At 40.4% G+C, this 23,288-nt stretch overlaps 1 protein-coding gene across 1 annotated transcript in view; it reads right to left on the reverse strand.

Annotated features, from left to right (window-relative positions):
- LOC114662687 (insulin receptor-like) overlaps positions 1–19,057 on the reverse strand; it is a 105,659-nt gene extending 86,602 nt beyond the window's left edge. The window contains exon 1 of the mRNA XM_028816306.2: positions 18,171–19,057. Coding sequence (XP_028672139.1) covers positions 18,171–18,249 — 79 coding nt within the window. The 5' untranslated portion in view covers positions 18,250–19,057. The remainder of the gene's footprint in view (positions 1–18,170) is intronic.
- Between the last annotated feature and the right edge of the window lie 4,231 nt (positions 19,058–23,288).

A 23,288-nucleotide genomic window follows, 5' to 3' on the forward strand; every position in this document is an offset into this window, starting at 1 on the left:
AAAATTAAACCAGACAGCAGCAAGCGCAATTACTCATGAAAATACAGCACTGCAATAAGATCTCAAAAAACCCAACCACAACTGCCTTTAATCTTTCTCCAGACTTTTTAATTTTTGCCCTTAAAACACAACTTTACCCTTGTGAGTGCTAACCTGGACAGAAAATGGCAAGAAACCAAGTCACTTTAGAGCAGAATCCCTCAGTGAGACTACTACTGCAACTGAGCTTAGGAAGGAATTCCTTAAATACCCCTTAGGCCTTAGTTGTCCCAGCAAAGGGAGGTAAACAAGGGTGCACTGCCGGTCTTCTGCGGACCAGTTACATGAAAGGATGCTGTGATACTAGCTTCAGATAAACTCCTACAATTGGGAACTCATTACGGAAGGTCACTACTGTATAGTTGTTACTTAGTGTGCAATATTAGCAGTGAACACCTGACTTCTCAAAATTATGTGATTAGCTGATCTGGAAAAAGGAATTAACCACAGATTAAAATGACTCCAAAAATAAATAAATAAATAAATAAAGAGCCAAATAGTCATCTTTAAGAGCAAAATACAGTGCACATTTCTTGGCAAAACAAGCTTGTGGCCACTAAACCAAAAATTAAGGAACTAATTAGTTTATGGTGCACAAAACAAAATAATGTAGTCCACATTTAATGCAAAAAACATTCACATGGTGTAAAACAAGATAAACACAAAAATAAAAGTTTGGAAGAAAACCTTTTTTTTATGTTTCAAAATTTATGAAGTGTTTGTTAAACTAGCATAGGTTTTCATCTGTGGTCTTTCACAAAACATTTGTCTCAGACATTTGCACTTTATGTTAACTGATGACTCTAGGTGGGCATGCAAAGGGACATCACCTTTGTGTATATTCATGAATGAAAGTCAGGCCGGTAGGGAAATTGCAAACCAACTAAAAGTGGTTGCTGCCTTTAACATAAAACTGGAGAGTCTGACCCCATGCAACCCCCTAATAGAAAAAGCATTTTCAGAAACAAACATTTTGGCTGAACTCTTTTAGGACACAGTCTATGTGGGGATTTGCATGGGTTTTTGTTTTTCCTCTGGGTATTCCACTTTTCTATCCATAGTCAAAATATATGAAATTTAGGTCAGGTGGTGACTCTATACCATCAGAATAGGTCCCAAACCCCCATGACCCTGAAATGGATAAATGGGGTCTGAAAATAGCAAATTAATATTCATTTTCAGAATTCCAAATGAAAACCTATTAACATTTCCACTTGCAACCCACAGTTATTTAAAACAGTAAGAAATCGCAAATTAAGACAAAGATGAAATAATGAACACAGAGGATTTGTAAGCCTATGGATATCAGTTAGATTATCAGCATCTGTATGATTTTCCTCCGACATCCCAAGGAAGGTTCATATTAGGCTAAATGAAAAGCTAAACAAAACTTTTTTGAGAAGAAAATTGATATGTTCATTTGTTTGCGTTGCAATAAATGGATTACAAAAACAGATTGACAGTTGCCGTGCATTTTATTTGTTCAACTTTGATGCCCCCACCCCTAAAAAAATGAAGGCCTCTTGTTGCATTTTTTCCTTTGTCCTGTGGCTGTTCATTTATTGCTTTCAAGAGACCATGCCACTAAACTCCAACACCTTGCTGATACAATTTTCTGTAGATATTTGACTCGAGTTTAATTTCAGTACTCATTTCATTGTTTTTTTTTTAATCTATCTATAATTCTTGGGTTAACCACACAGTATAATTACTTGGATTCCCAATGCATTCATCCATACGTGGGCAACCCAGCTATTTTCCAGATCTATAGATTTAACACATTAGTTTTTTATCCCATGTAAGAGGAAGGAGATCCAAACACATTACCAACCAAATGACTGCAAAGATTCTCCATTTTTGGTCTGAAAACATTCATCGGTTAGAAACAAAGATTGCATTTGAGACATATTACTAGGAGTGAAAAACTGAAAAATAGTCTGGCAAAATTTAAAATCATAAAGGATCCATATATGTATGGTACTACAGTCCTACTGCTTTTCAGCCACAGCACGCTCCAACCTGAACAAACCCCTTACTGCTTCTGGTTTAATGAAACACCAGTACACTGAACTATTTCAAGGCGATTAGAATCTGCTCCTTTTCCAAACAAACATTCTTCAAAAGACTAACCTTACAAAACAAAGTTCAACAACAATTTAGTCAGCAGTATACTTTTATTCAATACTGTTAGGCCTTTCCTATGATTGGTTCATTTGCCATAAATGAGGACATCATGACATTTTGTGTGCTTTTCCAGGCAGTTTTCAAATTCCACTTTCAGTGTCACAAAAACATATCTACTCATTCAAAGCCAAATACAAGGATCAGGGGCATTTTAAAGTGTAGGGCCCCACATCATACTATATATTGGCTCTAATGATTAAACACACATATAATAATAATTCTTTACATTTATATAGTGCTTTTCTCACTACTCAAAGCACTCTCCACACAGGGAGGACCTGGGAAGCGAACCCACCATCACCACCACTGCAGCACCTGTGAGGATAATAATAATAATAATCAGGCTTCTAGATCTACAGATATAATTAGATACCCTGACTACATTAACCACCATCAAAACTCCATTCAAGACTTCAAAAAACAGTAAGACATGTCACATACTGACCTTAACAATGCAAGTCAGCTGCAGTATACAGGACAGTCTTTCCTACATCCTACATGTTCAAAGCCTATATAGTCTGCTAGTGGGTTGAGGCTTTGAATGTAAACCAGGTAATTTTACTGCAGACCTTGTTCATCTTTAACCCAAAATCATACCCTAGGCAAGACAACTACTGAAAGCAAGGCCAACACAAGCACTGCGTACTAAACGAGTATTTCCTGCAAGTGGTGAGAAATTAAACTTTGCTTTAATTTAACTCTACTCCATCCTAAACAATGTGGAATATGAACAAGGTAGCTTTAATGCCATGTTATCCATCCATTTAGTACTCAAAGAGGAAAGAAAGAAATGTCCTAATCTCCTTTACAAAAATACATAATGATTAAAAAAGAACTGAATACGTGCAAAAATGTACTACTCATAACTACCACATGGACAAGCTGTCTAAACAAGTTCAGAACGAAACACTTACAGGTGTTGCCCCAGTCCTACAAATGCTCAATATTCTGCCACTGGTGTCACATGGTACATGTCAACCAATCAGTCCAGGGGTTCTTAACCTGAGGTCCGTGGATGGGTTTCAGGGGGTCCGTGAGGGTCAGATAAAAATGAACATTTACAGTATGTTCACTATATAGCCCGATAGTGTTGATTTACAGTAGATATAGTAGTAGTGGTAGTAGAAAATGTAGTAGTAGTAGATCGGTTTGAAATTTGCACAAGAGGATTGTATTTCATAATTATAATGACTGGCCCATTACTTTTGCATAAAAAGGAGTGTTTTTTAAGACTGTTTACCTTAAAGTTTAATAATACTTTGTGTATGTCATATGTATGAGACAATCAAATATTGATAAATAAAGTACATTATATTCATTGCATGCAAAGTTGTGTTTATGTGAATATTTCTGGGGAAGGGGGGTCCATAGCTTTCATCAGATTCTTAAAGGGGTCTGGGACTCCAAACAGGTTAAGAATCACTGCTTTAGTCTAATTCATTCCAGACTCTTTGCAAACTACTTTACATGCTTAACAAATTTCCATTGTGCATCCCTTCATTTCCTTAAGCTTAAAAATCCGCAAAAAAAAAAACAAAAAAACAACATAACTCTACAATTTGGTGCATATACAATTTGCAGTTCTTTTTGAATCACCTTGAATTATACAGCATTTTCCACATCAGCACAACACTTATACAGTCTTCAGCTAATCAAATGTAACTTAGAATTTAAAAGAAGGTGATCAGTTTTTTTTTTTTTAGCAGAGCCAAAAAGTGGAACCACAAGGTTCAAACCAGGGGTCCTCAATCACAGTACTGGAGGGCCGCAGTGGCTGCAAGTTTTTGTTCTAACCCAGCTGCTTAATTGCAAAGCAATTCTCTCCAATAATTTAATTTCATGGCCTGTCAGTGCTTTAACTCTGCAATGTCAGGTCATTCTTATATCCTAGAATTTCTTCCCCTTTCTAATGATATCATCCAAATGATTTGAAGGCTAAAATGGAGGAGTAATTCTCAGCCATTCACTTTTTTCTCTTCACTTTCCTTCCAAGTATTTAATTAAACCCAATAGTGCATGATAAACACACACAGGTGTAAATGGGAACAAGCTAAATGGAAAAATGCTGGTCTCTTTTGTCATTTGCATCTTATTGCTAATTAGGAGCAATTAAAAAACAAGAATACAGCTGCTTAAGACTAAAATAAGCAATAAGAGTTCAAAATCTTAACAAGTGAGACAACTAAAGTGAAGCAGAAGTGTTACTTGAGCAACACGTGCTTCTTATTAAGCAATTGGGTTGGAGCAAAAACCTGCAGCCACTGCGGCCCTCCAGGACCGTGATTGAGGACCCCAGTTCAAACCATGAAAGGCAGTCCACCACTGAACAAGGTGGACATGTGCTGCATTTACCATATATTGTGTTTACTGCCCTCAAAAGAAGTTTTAAAACAGTTCTAAAGGACTGCCCAAATATCAGCCTATATGAAAAGGCTTAAAATTCAGGGGTGAGCAACATTGGTCCTGCAGGTTTTTGTATCAACCCAGTTGCTTAATTAGAAAACAATTCTTGCCAGTAACAGTTCTTATTTAATTTCATGACTTGTTAGTGTTTTAACTCTGCAATATCTAGTCACTCTTATATCATAGACTTTTTTCCTTTCTAAGGTTATAACCCAAATGATTTGAAGCCTAAAATGGAGGAGTAATTTTCAGTCCTTAATTTTTTTCTCTTCAGTTTCCTTCTAAGGATTTTATTAAACCAAATAGTCCATGATGAATACCCACAGGTGTAAATGGAAACAAGCAAGATGGAGAACCGCTGGCTTCTTTGTTATCTTCATCTTATTGCTAACAAGGAGCAATTACAAACAGTGAATACAGCTGTTTAAGACTAAATAAGCAATTACTGGTTTAAAATCTTAAAAAGCAAGACAACTAAAATAAAGCAGAAAAATGTCACTTGAACAGTAAGTGCTTTATCAGCAATGATTGACTTCTTAGGCCAGGGATATACAGTACTTAATGGTACAAAGAGAAAGAAAGAGAAGAAGCGCGAAACGACTACAGTGACACAGAAGATGGTATGCGAGACCTTTAAGTGTATCGTGTCATTACAATGGTAAATATGCGATGCTTGTATTGCCTATGAGAGAAATGGATGAAGACATTTACATATCAGCATTTAAGCATGACGATTTGCTTCCCTGTATTGAACCATTCATCAAACATCAAAGTACGCAGATTGGTCCTGTTGGCGCTGCAAGTAATGATGCTGATGTTAGGTACCAAAACATTAACTCATGTGCCACCCATATTTTTGCTGATACTGCAACTCACGCACATGTTGCATTAATTTCTGACGATGTGCTCAAACAGCGCGCCAAAAGAACACTGGGAATGTGTGGCACCCATAATGCATGTGCAAAAGCATTCTGAGTGTGAAGTATAAACAGGCCCTTATTAAGAAACGGGGGGTTGTAACAAAAACCTGCAGCCCTCCAGGATTGACGCTACTCACCTCTAGTTTAAATTCAAACTGTTAGCTTTCGACCAACTTGTACACATGAATATCGCTTAAACAAAGCACAGATAAGACAGATGTCCTGTACTTTATTTTATGCAAGGTTAAGTATTTTGGTAGATGATAATCAGCAAAGCTAAGAACCATACAAGCGATCTATCCATGGCACTTTTGCTTTGTAGCACTCCATGGCAGATGTCTCTGAAGGAGCAACACTTTAAAAGTTACTAGATTATACAAGTGTTATTTTTTTGTTTTTTTAGCCTCAATGCAAGATTATTATTCCACATTCCGTATTACTCAAATGTTAACCTTGCTTAATAAAAGCAGACGCCAACAGACGCCCAGACAGTCTCAATATTAGTCCTTCCTGCTTTGTACATCCTCACCCTCAGCAGTTAAGAAAGTAATATTTGTCATACTTTTAACTAGAACATTCAATTCTCCATTCTAAAAGTCACTTTAGTAATATATTATGCTTACTGAGAAGCGGTGAAAAACAAATTAAAAAAGCAAACTACCAGTATCAAAAATTCTTCAAACATAATACCTCACTTCTAAAAAATGCTGATGATTTAAAATTAATGCTTGTCCACAAGGCTTCAAAGATTCAGAGTTCAGTAACCTATCCCCAATTCCTAATAGTTCTTTGAACTCTCATTTAACTTCATTTTCCCACTAGCAACAAAATCAAAAATATCACTCACCAAAATAAACATGTTACAAATGTAAAATCCAAAATATGCAAAATATGAAACAACAAAATATCTTGTAAAAAAAAAAAAAAAAAAAAGTCAGGTGATCAGATTACATAAAAGAGAAACCAAAAGGTTTTCTATATCCTACAAATAATGTTTAAATACTAACACGACCCAATTACCAGAAATATCCTCCCTCTGTCTTTGTAAATGCCACCTGGACAGACGTGCGAAAGAATGCGAGAAAATACTTTTTTCTCAAAGCGTGAAAGAGAGAACAACCTTGACAACTGTCATTAGCACAATACAGCTTAGCCCAATTTGGCAGAAGAAAAGAGAGGATGATAGGATTCACTGAGCAAGGTGTAAATCTCTTCTACAACAGGACTTCTGTATGGTAAAGGACAGTTAAAGTGGATTTACATACAAATACTATGTAGGTGTAAGCTTTAAATGGAGAAGAACTTTGTGGTGATCTGTACCAGTTAGGAAACGTACTGATCTGCTTCTTCACCTGTGCCATTCTGGTACAGAAACATAACAGCCTACCTTCTAGATCCGTGAGCAAAATCCCACACAAACACCCCTTCCTGAGCTGTCTCTTAGCCCCTATAGCACCTCAGACCCCCACATTCCCTGCCCCAAAAAGGGATACTGCTTCCTGTCAGATCAAAGTCTGCTTGACAGTATCGTCGTGTTTACCTCATGCTCATTTATTAACCCGCTTCTTCTCAGCTTTTTAACCTTCTACTGTCTGCTTTCACTGTACCACCACCACCACCCCCTCTCCCCCTCCCAACCTGATCCTCTTATCTCTAAGTCTTGACTGCCAAGTGAAGCAAGGATGATTGTACGAGTGTTCATCTTACATTGCATTACACCATGAACAATGGAAAATAAAACTTGCAATGTTAAATACATAAAGGAAAAGAGCTGATGGTTCAATCCCAGTATTCATTAGGAGTTTACATTTCCTTTAAATAAAAGGGTCAGGTAGTAAATAAAATGTACCATTTGTCACTGTACTTTTAAGAAAGTTATCGGCAACTGATTTTTAGTCTCATGCTATGTTGTCTCCTCCTGGAAAAAAACAAGCAAGAGTACTTCCATTCTTCAAGCAGCAGCACTAAGGAAACCTGAAAAACATGTCAGATAGCCAAGGGCTGGGCAGCACACCCACCATGTCATCACTACGTTGTGTATAGTACTCAGCAGATGAGTAAACCTGGAAGTTGCATCATACAGCACATAAGCATTCACACACACTCACAGCAGAGAGACCGAAAACTACACATCAACCAAATGTAAAATTCATTGGACACAAATCCACTCTGTGACATATGAGGAGACACCTGTTCAGTCCAGCTACGGATTTCTACATCACGATCCACCGCACTCCTGCAACACCACTCTATGTCCGCACGGTAGTCACACGGGTGGTTCTTGAACAGACAGCAGAGGTAGCCGGACAGAGCTGGAGACACCCAGCGAGCTGTACAAATGTGGTATTTATAACCAACAATGGACTGACTGTTCAGCCGGCAGCAGCATGATTCCACTCCCACTCTGGAATGGCGCCAAGCGCATCAAGAAACACCGAACTGGCAGCCACTGCCACCACATCTCAACACCAGTCGACTTAGTCCCAAGCACTGCTGAAGAAACAATGGGATGAGATGAGAAAAAAAAAAAAAAGAAAAGAAATAATCTCTACTCTCCCTCCTTAAATTCCAACCTCCTTTAGCTTGCCTTCACCACAATGTTTTACGGAATAGGCCGAAATAAATCGACTCAGTACCATCCATAGCAACAGACTGCATTCTGCCTTGATAAAAGTGGACAAAAATGCCAACCGCAGCAACAAATATATGATTTTTATATTTATTAAAAACATAAAACACACAAAACATTTGGACAAACATAACTGAACAAAACATAATAGCACAGCCAAAAAAGGAGATGACAGACGAAGGGAGAAGGAGTGCCAAGAAAATGAAATGGGACAAGAGATAACTAGTACTTTACAGTGTGTCAGCCTCCATACCTCGTGACTCTCCCCCAAGCCCAATGAATGAGGTTTTGTGGGTTGCAAGTAACCTGCCAATATTCCACATAACCTGCCAATGTTCCAAATACAGCAAAACTGTTATACCCATCAAAAGACCATGATCTGGTATTCACAATGGCAAGCTGCTGCATAAAATACTTTTTCTGTGGCACCAGATGTTGCACCGGGAGTGCAGTATACTTTAATGATGAATAAGAGTGATAAGTCTATTTACTTCATTCTTGGTAACACAGTTTGAAAATGACTGCATGTGGGAGGCCATTTTACGGAGTGTAAATCTCATGTTCACACCCAAACCTAAGTGACAAGGGGCTGAATCAATGAAATGACGGCACAAGCGAAGGAGGGAAGAAAAAAAAATGGGAAAACAAGCAATTGATGCAGTCAAAGGTCAAACAGCTCCTCCCACACCCGAGGCCTACAATTCTGAGAGGCCCGACAGAGCCCTGTCCTTCAGTTCAGAGGGGCATAGGAAAGGGGGGCCATTGAGCACAGTTGCACAACTTGCTGTTTGTATGCGATGGCGCGCACACAGGCAGACTGTTTTTCCACAGGCCCTATCTCAATTCAAGGTAACACCACATGACGCCAGTTGAGGCCTCATGGGGGTTTTTGTGAGAGTACTCTTATCAAATGAGTCAAGTGGATCCAGCAAGAAAAAAAAAGAAGACAATCTAAACAGTTTGGTGAAAATCTGCAAGGGTGACACACCAGGCCCTTTCTTTCTTCAGGCAAAAAAAAACTAGCAATAAGATGACTGAAAAAAGAAGGTACTCTAAATAAATATCTGCTCCAACTGCCAGCTACCTGCTCTATGGAATTACACCTTGTCCTATTTGTGTACATGGCTTACAGAAGGTCGCTAAAGCACCTGTGCATCAGAAGGTGAAACTGCACAAAAGGTCTGTGAGAAGGACCATGCGAGCAAAGCCAGAGTGAGCAGAAAGAAGAAATGTGTATAAAGAACCTCAAAGGGGAAAACAGTAAGTAATTAATCGGTGAAGATACAGAAATAAACAAGTAAACAGAGCTTCAATGAGAGACAGACAAAAGGAAGGAGAGGAGAACTTAATTTTTCTAAGCCCATACAACATCTTGGAATAGTGTAGACTATGGGAGGGCACTACATAAGGTTTACATGTACTGTAAGTGGAGAGGGACAGCAAAACTACACAAAAAGGACAGATAGCCGAAAAGTGAAAATTGGACAACAGCAGGTTAGGCAAGTGCATTCATGGGGCGAAAAATGACCTAAATAAAGAATGAGACGATAGATAGATAGATCGATAGATAGATCGATAGATAAATTTGTACCCCAGGGGAAATCTATCTATCTATCTATCTAAGGAAAAATAAAATTTGACAACAGATAATGTAGGCAAAAAATATCTAAAATGGCAAAGTACCACTGAGAAAATGGTGGGGGGCTAAACAGAGAATGATGTGTTAAAGAAGGGTTTATGTGGACTACAGTGGATGGGAGGAAAACAAGTTATAAGAGGAGACATTAACTTGAGGTGCAATGATATGGTAAATGAAAGTCAAAAAGAAGTAACAGAGCTACACAGATAATTACCTTAAGCACAGCGTTACTATGGAAATTATTAAGTCCCTTTTCTTCTATTTATTTGTCCCGAGGAAATTTGAACAAGCCAAGAAAGTGGCAAACTCTGGGCAGAGAGAACTATTTTTTCTTCTATTTTTGTAACTTGTGTGTGTTTTGGGGGACTGTCTGTTATATTTCCATACTTCTTGGACTTTTGTAAAAGCTAAATTTCCCCTTGGGACAAGCAAGTATTATCTATCTAATTGGAATGAAATGCTATAAGGAGAAAGGAAGATTACAGAAGAAGCAAGCAGAGAAGTACATGAGATGAGAACTGGGGCTAAAACTTAAAAGTTTTAAATAAATTACAGTTTGGACAAGGAAGCAAGACAGAGTAGCTTGTGTATCTGAGGCTCAGCAATATTTTGAACATTCAAACACCAATAGTTGACACTAACCCATCTCAGTATGCACCCCCAACAAGCACCACTGACTCGCAATGTGACACTATTTTATAATTACTAAACCTGTGTTCCAAAAATGGAAATATGGAAACAATTCTGCACATACACTGCCTTGACATGATGCCTATATCGACAGAGGCAATATAAAGTAAAATGTTAACTCATTGTAATCATTGTTTCCTTGTGTTTTTAGGAGACAAACAAAACACAACAGCAACAGACAGCAGCCATATCACCTGCACATCACAACAGGTAATTCACCTGAAGCTAAGCATGTGTTGGCCTGGCCAGTACCTGGGTGGGAGACCATCGAGGAAAAGCTTGGGCTGCTGCTGGACAAGGTGATAGTGAGGCTGACTGGGGGTGCCTACCCAGTGGTCTATGAGTAGATCTCAATGCCCCAGTGCAGCAACAGGGACACGGTGTAGAAAAATTGTACCATTCTTCAGATAAGATGTAAAATCAAGATCCTGACTCTCTATGGCCTTTGGGTATCTTTCACAAAAAATGAGGGTGTTCCCCACTTTCCTGGTTAAACTCCCCTTTATAGCCTTGATCGTTCCTGGGCACCAAATCATCTCCCGTCTCTGACCCATCACCACCTAATAGCTAATGTGTGGTGAGCATACTGGTGCAAAGTTGCTGCCATCACATCAGCCAGGTGGATGCTGCACATACTGTAGGTGGCGGTGAAAATAGCTTCCCACTGTCTATGTAAAGCACTTTAAGTAGTCAGAAAAGAGCTATATAAATGTAATTAATAAAAATAGTACGACAAACAGGCAGTGTTTATCTGTGATCTAGTGGCCAAAGTACTGGTTCATCACCCAGGTTTGGATCACTTAATCCATATGTGCCTTAAATGCAGAAATAAGGAAACACTTCTGTCAAGTACTGTGCACTGGCGTTGGGTAGTATTAACTTAGAAAAAACAACTAGTAAAGATACAAGACGCAAAGGATGACGTAAAAAAACAATCACAATAATAAAGGACAGCTGAAAAGAAGCAACAAACAAGAACAATACATGTCAAAAAGCAGAAAGAAAAAAGTGCAAGAATAAAAAAGTAGAAAAAAAAAAACAGGGTAGAAGTGAGATTGTTTGTAGGACATGTCAATCTGAAGAAAAATGGGTAAGGGGATGGAGAATCAGGGATTAATACTGTGTACCAAAAATCTAGGAAAGAGTTAGGTTTGCAGAATTACAGGTACAAAATTACAGCTAAAAAGCAACAAATGCAAATCAAAAAAACTGAAAAATACAGCAATGAACATTACAAGAAAATATCAAGGCGGGAGTAGCAAGGACATGAGAACATGATATGTCTGGGGCAAAGGACAACCGAAACAAGAAGTAACAAGCATACAATAATGGCAAAAGGGGCAATGGGCACAAATAGATAAAGGGAGGAATGAAAATCAAAGGGAGAGAGTCCAATGAATTCAAAGAAATGATAAGAGTGAAAACACAATATGGACAAGTACGGCCGAGAAGCCACAAGACACACTACCTCGGGCAAAGACAGACCTGCAAAGTGAAGAGATGGAAAGTACAAAGAGAGGAGCAACAAACAATAACATAAGATAATTGGGGTGCTAGGGTAAAATAGAGGTGGTATGAAATAAATAGAGATTCAAAATGGTACAAACATACAAAGAGCCCTAAACTTGCTTGATCTTATTCAGTGTCACAAGGGGGCTATCCCAGCAGTATTTGAAGGTGGGCTCCATGCCATCACAGGACCAAGTCATACATGTACACAGGATTCACTAACTACCGAATACAAATCGAAGTCAACCAATACCAAGATTAGATGGGAGCTGGGGAAGAATGAGTGCGCAAAGAAATCCCTAGAGATGCAAAAAATGTGCATTCATATACTGAGAGCTTCGTCCTCTGTCCTCACTTCACCTCTGTGTGGGGATGATGTGCCCAACTAAGCTTCTGAATACAGTCCAGTCCTGCACCTCCTCCCCAGTCAAACCTTTTCCTTCAAATCTTCTTTTACTTTATCAATCCATCTCTGCACTGGCTTCTCTTGATTTCTTCTCCCCTGTACTTCCATTTCCATCAGACTGTTGCCCACATATTCATCGTCTCATTACATGTTCTTACCACCTCATCCTGCTTTCCTGTACAGCTCACCTACGTTTGTTGTTCTTCTGATTGTTCATTTCTTATTCTGTCCTTTTTTGCAACTCCACACATCCAACTCGACATACTCACTTCTGAGACACCCAACTTCTTTTCTCCTACTGCCCATATCTTAGCTCCATACATAATTACTGATCTTACCACGGTCTTAAAAACCTTACTTTCAACCTTCATCTTAATTCTTCAATCACACTACACTCCTGATAGCTTCTTCCAGTTGTTCCATCCACATTGCACTCTGTGAGTTATCTTTGCAGCTCCAGCTGCTGCTGATCCTAGTTATTTAAACTATCACATTCATAAAAATGACTTATGAACACTTTGAAATAATTGTAGTTTTTTTTGTCCAGCACCTTCTGAGTCACCTGTATGAGAAAACCTCTACATATGATATACAGTAATCCCTCCTCCATCGCGGGGGTTGCGTTCCAGAGCCACCCGCGAAATAAGAAAATCCGCGAAGTAGAAACCATATGTTTATATGGTTATTTTTATATTGTCATGCTTGGGTCACAGATTTGCGCAGAAACACAGGAGGTTGTAGAGAGACAGGAACGTTATTCAAACACTGCAAACAAACATTTGTCTCTTTTTCAAAAGTTTAAACTGTGCTCCATGACAAGACAGAGATGACAGTTCTGTCTCACAATTAAAAGAATGCAAACATATCTTCCACTTCAAAGGAGTGCGTGTCAGGAGCACAGAATGTCACATAGATAGAGAAAACAATCTCTAGCAAACAAATCAATAGGGCTGTTTGGCTTTTAAGTATGCGAAGCACCTTGGCACAAAGCTGTTGAAGGCGGCAGCTCACACCCCCTCCGTCAGGAGCAGGGAGAGAGAGGGAGAGAGAGAGTTTGTTTTTCAGTCAAAAATCAATACGTGCCCTTCGAGCTTTTAAGTATGCGAAGCACCGTGCAGCATGTCGCTTCACGAAGCAGCTGCACAAAAGATAGCAATGTGAAGATAATCTTTCAGCATTTTTAGACGAGCGTCCGTATTGTCTAGGTGTGCAAACAGCCCCCCTGCTCAATCCCCATACGTCAGGATCAGAGAAAGTCAGCGCAAGAGAGAGACAGAGAAAAGTAAGCAATCTAGCTTCTCAGCCATCTGCCAATAGCGTCCCTTGTATGAAATCAACTGGGCAAACCAACTGAGGAAGCATGTACCAGAAATTAAAAGACCCATTGTCCGCAGAAATCCGCGAACCAGCAAAAAATCCGCGATATATATTTAAATATGCTTACATATAAAATCCGCGATGGAGTGAAGCCGCGAAAGGCGAAACGCGATATAGCGAGGGATCACTGTAATGACTCATTTTGACATCCAGTTATGCAGGATGTCGTACTTTTTAGAGTTTCCCCTATTTTGACACTCTCAACACCACCACCTCCAACCCAAATAAAAATATATTTTGAGGTAAATTGTACCCTTACGATAAAGAGAAAACCAAAACCAAAAAAATGATCAAAAGAACTTGAAGTTGGCATGCCATATTAATTGTCCCGGGGATAACCCCCATATTGGATACAAGGGGTCAACGTTTCTCCTTTTCACAAAAATTCAAAATTTAAAAAAAAAAAAAAAGTGGCAGTGTTCTCCCTAGCGTCTTTGTTAGGTTAATTTAGGTGAGCACCCGGCTGTCATCTCGCATGGCATTGTGAGATGACAGCCGCAGATGGAATGATCTGCAGAGATGGCAAGGGACAAGCGGGCGGGTGGGCAAATATTTTAGAAGTAGGATCGCAAGTTGCAAGGTGCTAAAGCTAATAGCGGGGTCGAGGCGGAGCGGAGTTCACAAGCAAAGAGTATGGGGAGGTGGGCTTTCGAGAGGGGGGTTGTACATGGTAATAGTGGGGGGGGGGGGCAGAGCGGCACTTCAAAAGCAAAAAGTATGTGAAGGTGGGCGGGCAAGAGGAGGACTGATAAAATAAAAAAAATGTGGAACCAGCCTATCAGAAAAAGGACGTCAGGAGGTGACATCTCTGTTCTCAGTGTCAGTGCAGTCTGTGTAGTGCTGCTAAGCTTATGTCAAGAATAAAGTTGACATTTCCACTTTAATCTTGAGATAAACGGCGAGAATAAAGTCGACATGTTGACTTTATTCTCATACTTTCTCATTAAAGTAGAACATCGTAAACTAAACTTCATCTTAAAATGAATATTCAATTTACTAGATTTTCTCAAACCCCGTCATAAATTATGTAGCGCATGAAATGCTTTGTGTTATCGTGTGGTGATTGGTTATGTGGAGAAAAAAAAAAGGAAGGACAGGAATTGGGGTTTTGGTACGTCAGACAGAGACAGCACGCATGCAATAAAGAAAGCCTGCTCAGAAGAACATCCATTGAATTCTGTGTTCGTGTATCCAACCACCAGATCACGAACCCAACATTTACACAGTATTTAAGTTAAACCTGTGCGATACTCATTCATATATTCAGTTTTCTGGAGCCTCATCACACTTGCCATAAAGTTCTCTACACTGAACGTACACCTGGGGACCCCTTACTACGAGGGAGCAGCACTACCGTGCATGTTTAATACCTGCTTTAATGCACTTCATCATGAAAATGATATCAAGTGTTTATTTTAGCATTGTAAATGTTCAGAGAGCAGGAATATCATGAAGTGAATGGATTCTGTGCGGCGATCGCAGCCTGCGCCTCCTCAGTACAAGAGGAAGTCAGTTTAAGAAGCGCGTAGTGATTAACAACTCGGTCGGGGAACACTTAACACACAGCATTTAATGTGATACACTACCTTATGACGGGGTTTGAGAAAATCGAGTAAATTAAACATTGATTTTAAGATGAAGTTTAGTTTACGCCATTCTACTTTAATGACAAAATAAACTATGAGAAGAAAGTGGAAATGTCGACTTTAATCTTGATATAAACTGCATGAATAAAGTGGAAATGTCGAGAATAAAGTCAACATATCGACTTTACTCTCGACATATAGTTTTTTTTTTTCTTCAATGTGCCCGGATTTTTTTTTCTTCACCGTGGCCCTAGTACGTTTCCGTAGTTTTCTTAAAGTGACCCATTTGCCATTCCTTTTTTTGTTCATATCTTGCCCTGCCGTAGTGCAAGTGTGCATTGATTATCCAACAGGCTCCCACTTTCCCACTCAAAAGTCTTATTCATTGGTACTTTCAATTTTTTCCAAACGTTTTACCAACATGAGCAAAAAAAGTGTTCAGAAAACAACACTGCTCAGTTATTTCAGAAAAGAGATGCCACAAACTAATGAAGGTGCGGTGTCAACTCCTGATGGGGCAATTTCAGACAAAGACATTGCAGAGGCTGGTCCATCAGGGGAAGTCTCTTCAGCAAACACTCTGCCAATTGATAAATCTAAGCACTGCTTATCCGGCATAAACAAACAATGATTTAAAGATTATGATTGGCTAATGGTCAAAGAAAATGGTATGTGGTGTTTACTGTGCATGAAATATTGAAACAAACACCCCCAAGAAGGGAGTTACCTTGGGTAAACGTGCCATGCACAAGAATTTGAAAAGAAAGCTTGCTGGACCATGAAAAAAGTAAAACACACATTGAGACTTCTGCTGACCTTTTAGGAAAGTGTGGGGCAAACTGGAATCGGTCAAATTGAAAGATCTGTATCTGTGTTACATAACTTACAGAGAGATGCCTTTGTGGGAGCTTTAAGATCCATGTATTGGTTGGCAAAAAATGAGTTGCCACATACAGTACAACGTTGTTTGAAAAGCTGTTGGAACACTGTAAAGAAATAGGTTGTTCCTTTTCTAGGAAGAAAAGAAGAATAAATATTTAACTGAAGACACCTTCTGCATATGCAAGTTGGTTTTGAAGAATATTTCTAATTTTTTTCATTGTTTTCACTTTTCTTCCCGACAGCGACAATACTTGTGCCTCTTGGTTTATGTCATAATAATTGTTATTAAAAATGTTTTGTTAGGGTTGCAGGATCCTGAATTGGATACTTCTTAAACTTAATAAAAAATATTCTGGCACAAGTATCAAACCTTAAAAAAGGAAGTCATATTGAGCATTGGAGAATAATTAATAATAATTAACTAATAAAAATAGTGCACATTTAATTTTCCCCACCTCGACCCACCCGGCTACTTTTTCATGCCACCCGGCTGGAAAAAATTTCTGGGGAGAACACTGAAGTAGGACCAGTAAAATTGATATGCGGCCTGTCATTTTATGTTATTTCAAGACTGCTGATCACGAATATAACATTTGTGATATTCAATTCTTTAACGTTGGTAATAGCCCTGTAAGAGCCTCTCACAGAAAGTCAAAAATGACAAATTTCAAAACTATGTGATGTTTCATTTTAGAGCATTTTACAATCAGCGATTACAAATATGATTTTATTTTTGATCCTTTACTAGGGATCTAGTTCTCTATGGCAGTCTTTCTCAACACTGAGTAGTGACCCACTTTTGGTTCAACGGCTGCCTTTGGTGGGTTGCAAAGGCACAGAAAGAAAAAATAAATTTCAGCTACTGACTTGATCATAGGTATATATGCCCAACATTGTTCCAGTGCAGGTATTGACAGCACCGTGCAAGATCTTTCACCATAACATTAGCATGTGGAGTATGTCAGTGATAACTAAAGATCTAGCCCTCTACCACAGGAAACGTGACACATTTCTAGCGCAATCAAGAATATTTAGACTTTCTAACCATTTAAATTGAAGCACACATCTTGACATTTTAAATAACTGACGCAACTATTCTTGTTTATTATATACTTAATGTAGATCATTACATTTCTCAAGAACTGGGGCGGGTTATACTAATTCAGATTTTCTACTCTTTGAACCCTGATCTCCATGAAACCTATCTATTATCTTCCTCAGTCCTCCATTTTTCTACCATCCTCTCCACCTTCTCATTGCTGGCACTGCACAACATAATGTCATCAGCAAACCGCATGGCTAGATTATCCATATACAGAACCCTAAACTCTCTTAATCCGACTCAGGGTCACAAGGGTGCTATCCCAGCAGCGCTAGCCGCAAGGATGCAATCCATCGCAGGATTTACATATACATGTAACACGGGGACAATTTACCTAATACGGACCTCAGCCTACAAAGGCAGGCACGGCATTCTATTTCCAAATGCTGAATTAGTGAGGCAACACGGTGCCACCATGCCGCCCGGACACAAGACGCGCGGAAGAGACATCTGACAGCACAAAACGCTTTCTGCGCCTGTCTATATTTTATATAGCAACGTTGACAGGGTCTCCAGTCACGCGCCGCTCAAGTTTGTAAGCAACAGGCAGGCGACTGCATGCCCTCCCCTGTATCTGTACACGAACTGTAGCACTCGCTTTAGGTTTATTTTACAGAAACGGTCCACAACTGGGTTCCTGGGCATATGCTGTCCAGTGTGTACGAGCAGAGGCACCTGTAAGGGGAGTACTCGCAGCTCAATACGCACGCGCACCAACACGTAGGCTCGCGCGCTCACGTACACCCGCCAGACCCTTCGAGATAATAACTGGGACCCAAAAAGTGGCGATCGATTGCTACTCACCTTCGCCCTCCGCCTGGCCGCAGTCTTTGAGTACGAAGAGCAACGCGGTCAGAAGACCCGCCGCAATCCAGGGCCGCATCCTGCGCCGCGGTGTGGCACTCTTGCTTTTTCCTCCCTTACTCTTGCAGTTGCCGACAATCGATCTTCTTTCGGACGCGCACTAGATTATGTGATCCTGGTACTTGAGGACACTGAAACTGGACAGCTGTTTCATGTTTAAATTGCCTTTCTTCTTTTTTTTTTTGTTGTTTTGGTGGCAGGTCCAGCTCAATGTTTCGTCAAGTGGGGCTTCAAACTACGAGCATCGCGTGCCTCCCCCCCCTTGGGGGGCGAAGCAGACAGCCAGAAAGAGAGAGCGCGCTACAGCGGACGAGACGGGACGCGGGCACCCGGGTACGCGGCTTGCATCAGATTCCCAAAATATCCGCTCCTTGCGCGGCCGCCGCTCCTATTTATTTGCGGAATGTTGTACTTCCTTTTTCGCAGGAAAATAACCGCGTGAATGCATCCACAGAACTAACAAAAAAAAATAATAATAATAATAAACACACCCCCTCAGGAAAGCGAGTCCCACGGGCTTTCCCAAAGCTGACCTCCCGGGCGGAATCCAAGAGGGAGGCAACGCGCGGCCACGCTGGAGGCCGAGCGAGTCCCGGCCACTTAATAAAAATCACAGCTCGCCGTTGTGTTAGCAAGGAGGCCGGTTCGGGACTTCGGGAATCAGCAGAACAAGGCCGGGAACAAAACAATACGCCACAAACGCGAAAAAAACCGCAGTGTTGTGCTTAAAGCCCAGGTGCGCCTCCGTCTCCCCCTCGTCTCGCTCTCTGAGCCCGTAAACAAGAGCTGCCAGTCAGCTGGGGCCCGGGACGGGGGCGCGCAAGAGCCGGACTGGAGCGCTGCTGGGGTGGAGCGGACTGGCTCAAGGTTGGAGCTCCAAACGATATAAGGAAAGGAAAAAAAAGTTTAAATACGACAGAGCGTAGAAGGGCAAGGGTCATCTGCAGTAATGCAACGTCAGCCTCAAACATAAACGACAGAAAGGGACATCCCTCTGTTGAAAACGGGCATTTACAGGAACGGAAGATGACATGCCTTAAAAAACAACAGAAGAAAAAAACCTTCAGAGAAAAGCGACGCAAAATGTATAAAATCAGACAAAGGAGCATTCTGAGGAAAAAGAAAGGGGTATTGTCAGACATACAGGTTACTAATCAGTGAAGACAGACAGGTGCATCCTCTGAAAATGCGATTTTAAGGTTAAGTCCCCCAAAATAAAAAGTCTGAATTGGCGTAAATGATGTCCTTCATGAGGTAGAAATACAAAACAAACAAATAGTTCTGTCAAATATCTTAAATATGATTTAAGTTAAATTTTTAAATGTTCTCGATTGGAATAGAAATTTGTCACTTTTCAGTCTCTGTGAGAGGTCCGATGGTTCTCAACCTTTTTGGGGCCCAGTTTTACCTTCTTAAGTTCACTGACGGCCCACAGACACCAATTGAAGCTGGGACAGGGAACCCCTTATTAAAACGAGCATGATTACAAGACAGGAAAACATCTGGAGTAGCACTGTCAGTACCTGCGGTGGAAGAAGGCCAGGAAATCTTGAGCATACACCCATGATAAGTCAGTAGCTGAAATAACTTCTTTTGTTTTTACCTTTCTGTGCTTTTTGCAACCCAGCGAAGGCAGCCAGTGACCGAAAAGTGGATCACAACCCAGTGGTTGAGAAAGACTTCAATAGAGAGCTAGGTCCCTAGTAAAATCATATCTGTAACCACTGACATTGAAATGGTCTAAAATAATACCCCACTTGCTTGTGTTTGAAATTTGTAATTTTTAGCCTTCTGGGAGAGGATCTTAGAGGGTTAGGACCACTTCTAAAAGAATCAGATATCAAACATTTTATCATATTTGTGATTAGCAACCTCAAGATAGCATAAAGTGACACTCAACATGCCAAAGTTTTGTGAAAAGGAGTAACTTTGACCCCCTTGTTTCCCATTAGGGAATCAGTTGATGTGGTATGCGCAGCTTCAAGTCCTTCTGATCATTTTTGCCGAAGACACCTATTGATTTACTCTTTATCTTAAAAGAGTAAAATGTGCTGCACACCATATGGTACAAAAATTACCTAAAAATTTGTGATTTTTGAGTCTAGAGGGCTAAAAATAGGAGGAACCCCATAAAGCTCAAAGTCAAATGGTATATCGTATGTGGGGTTTTTCTTGTAACAGTAAGTCAGGATGCAGTGGACAAAAAAAAGTGTCGTAAGTAATTCCTATGAACACAAAAAATACAGAAAGGGACCTCTTCAACACTGTACTGAGATAAGCATGTCCGAATGAATGAATAATGAACATATAGATAGATTTACAGTAATCCCTCCTCCATCGCGGGGGTTGCGTTCCAGAGCCACCCGCGAAATAAGAAAATCCGCGAAGTAGAAACCATATGTTTATATGGTTATTTTTATATTGTCATGCTTGGGTCACAGATTTGCGCAGAAACACAGGAGGTTGTAGAGAGACAGGAACGTTATTCAAACACTGCAAACAAACATTTGTCTCTTTTTCAAAAGTTTAAACTGTGCTCCATGACAAGACAGAGATGACAGTTCAGTCTCACAATTAAAAGAATGCAAACATATCTTCCTCTTCAAAGGAGCAAACAAATCAATAGGGCTGTTTGGCTTTTAAGTATGCGAAGCACCGCGGCACAAAGCTGTTGAAGGCGGCAGCTCACACCCCCTCCGTCAGGAGCAGAGAGAGAGAGAGAGAAAAAAATCAATACGTGCCCTTCGTGCTTTTAAGTATGCAAAGCACTGTGCAGCATGTCACTTCACGAAGCAGCTGCACAGAAAGTAGCCAACGTGAAGATAATCTTTCAGCATTTTTAGACGAGCGTCCGTATTGTCTAGGTGTGCGAACAGCCCCCCTGCTCAATCCCCCTACGTCAGGATCAGAAAAAGTCAGCGCAAGAGAGAGAGAGAGAGAGAAAAGTAAGTTGGGTAGCTTCTCAGCCATCTGCCAATAGCGTCCCTTGTATGAAATCAACTGGGCAAACCAACTGAGGAAGCATGTACCAGAAATTAAAAGACCCATTGTCCGCAGAAATCCGCGAACCAGCAAAAAATCCGCGATATATATTTAAATATGCTTACATATAAAATCCGCGATAGAGTGAAGCCGCGAAAGGCGAAGCGCGATATAGCGAGGGATCACTGTATTTGTCCCCTAGGGGAAGTTAAAAGAAGCTCAAGAGGCAAAAAAATATAAATATTATAATAAACAAACAACCATCCCCGAAACACACATATAAATTTCTGCCTGCCGCTGTCAGTAAGAGATCCGTCGGTGGTAGTAAGAGGGTCAGACCTGTCCAGTTGTACCACAGGTTTGTATTTAAAGCCATTAACAGCTGAATTAGATTCACTTTGATTCAGCTTTATTTTCATTAAAAACAGTACAAGTACCGTGACAATGAGATGCAGTTTTACATACAACCAGAAATGAAAAAGGAAGTTAATATCAAGTAATCAGATAAATATAAATATTTAGTTGCAGATGAACTCTTTACAGTATCCTCAAGATCAGAGTGTATTGAAGAGAGTATGCAGCACATCTCCTGGTCCAGGCTTTGGTCTTGTCATGTCTGGACTACTGCAGCTCCCTGGTGGCAGGTGTGCCAGTGTCACCAAGCCACTGTAGATGATTCAGAATGAAGCAGCACTTCTGGTGTTCAGCCAGCTGAGGCAGGAATGTGTCACTCCTCTTTTCAGATCGCTACATTGGCAACTGCAGCAACACATGTTAAATTCAAATCCTTGACGCGTACCTACAGAGTAGTCCATGGGTCGGTCAGCAGCAATGTATATGGGAACACTTGTGAGGGCATATGCTCCTTCTTGACCACTCAGGTCTGCTGATGAAAAATGCGCGGCGTCAACTCTCAGACTCTTTTCACGTGTAGCTCCTGATTGGCGGAATGAGCTGCTTATCTCCATTCGAAATTTGGACTCCATCAATGCGTTTAAGAAGGTTTTCGTAATCTGAAAATTGGCATTTGCTTGTATTTTGTTCTGGAGCTTTTCACTTGTGATGATCAGTTTTATAACCTTGTCCAGTAACACTTGTCCCCAAACAGTACCCTGCACTGATGTTTACTCGATTATGTTGATTCTTTTGTAAGACACTTTGGATAAAAGTGTCTGCTAAGCCAGTAACTGTAAATGAATATAGCAGTGAGAGATTGTACTGACAAGAGTACATACAGAATGATTAGTGAGAGTTAAAATACAGAATGGACAGTGTATAGAGTAAGTTTAGAATAGAATAATCTATATTACTAAACAACAGTTTAATTTATGCACGAACGGCAAACCTCAGAGTCAAACCCAGCGGCTTCCCAGAGTCAGTAAGTGGCGCCCAAACAACACAACCTGTGAACTAAACTTGCTCTAATCCACTGTGCCAGCAGTCGGTGTCAGCAGAGGCAAAGGAGTCACGGCTCCAAATGGAAAGAGCTCAACAATGTGTAATACAAAACCGAGCCCGTAGTTCCCAGAGTCAGTGCGTGGCGCCCAAACGCCACAACCTGTAAACTAAACCTGCTCTAATCCACTGTGCCAGCAGTCAGTGTGTGTAAGTTGGAGTATGCTTCCTGAAAGTAAATGACTTCTACCTAATGACACAGCCACGGAACAAAAAAGATGAGACCGCATGGATAAAAACAATACACGGAGGCTCCTACAACGCGCTTCAGACACACCAGAAGCAAAGACATCACGGCTCCACAATGAAAGAGCTCAACTAACGGAAATACAAAATGAGCCCGTATGAATAAACACAATGAACGAACGCACCCACAACGCACTTCTGACACAGCACAGGCAAAAGAGTCACGGCTCCAAATGGAAGGCGCTCAACGATTAGTAATACAAACACGAACCCGTATGGCTACGACCTGTAAACGAGCCCGTATGGATAAAAACAATGAACGAAGGCGCCCACACAAAGAAACCGCTTTAGTACAAATATGTTTATTTAATTAAATGAAAACTTTACCATGGCTACGACCTGTGAACTAAACCTCGGGTAAAGCGTGCACGCCAG

This window comes from Erpetoichthys calabaricus, chromosome 12 (genome assembly GCF_900747795.2).
Source record: "Erpetoichthys calabaricus chromosome 12, fErpCal1.3, whole genome shotgun sequence".
In the NCBI taxonomy this organism is placed as follows: Eukaryota; Metazoa; Chordata; class Cladistia; order Polypteriformes; family Polypteridae; genus Erpetoichthys; species Erpetoichthys calabaricus.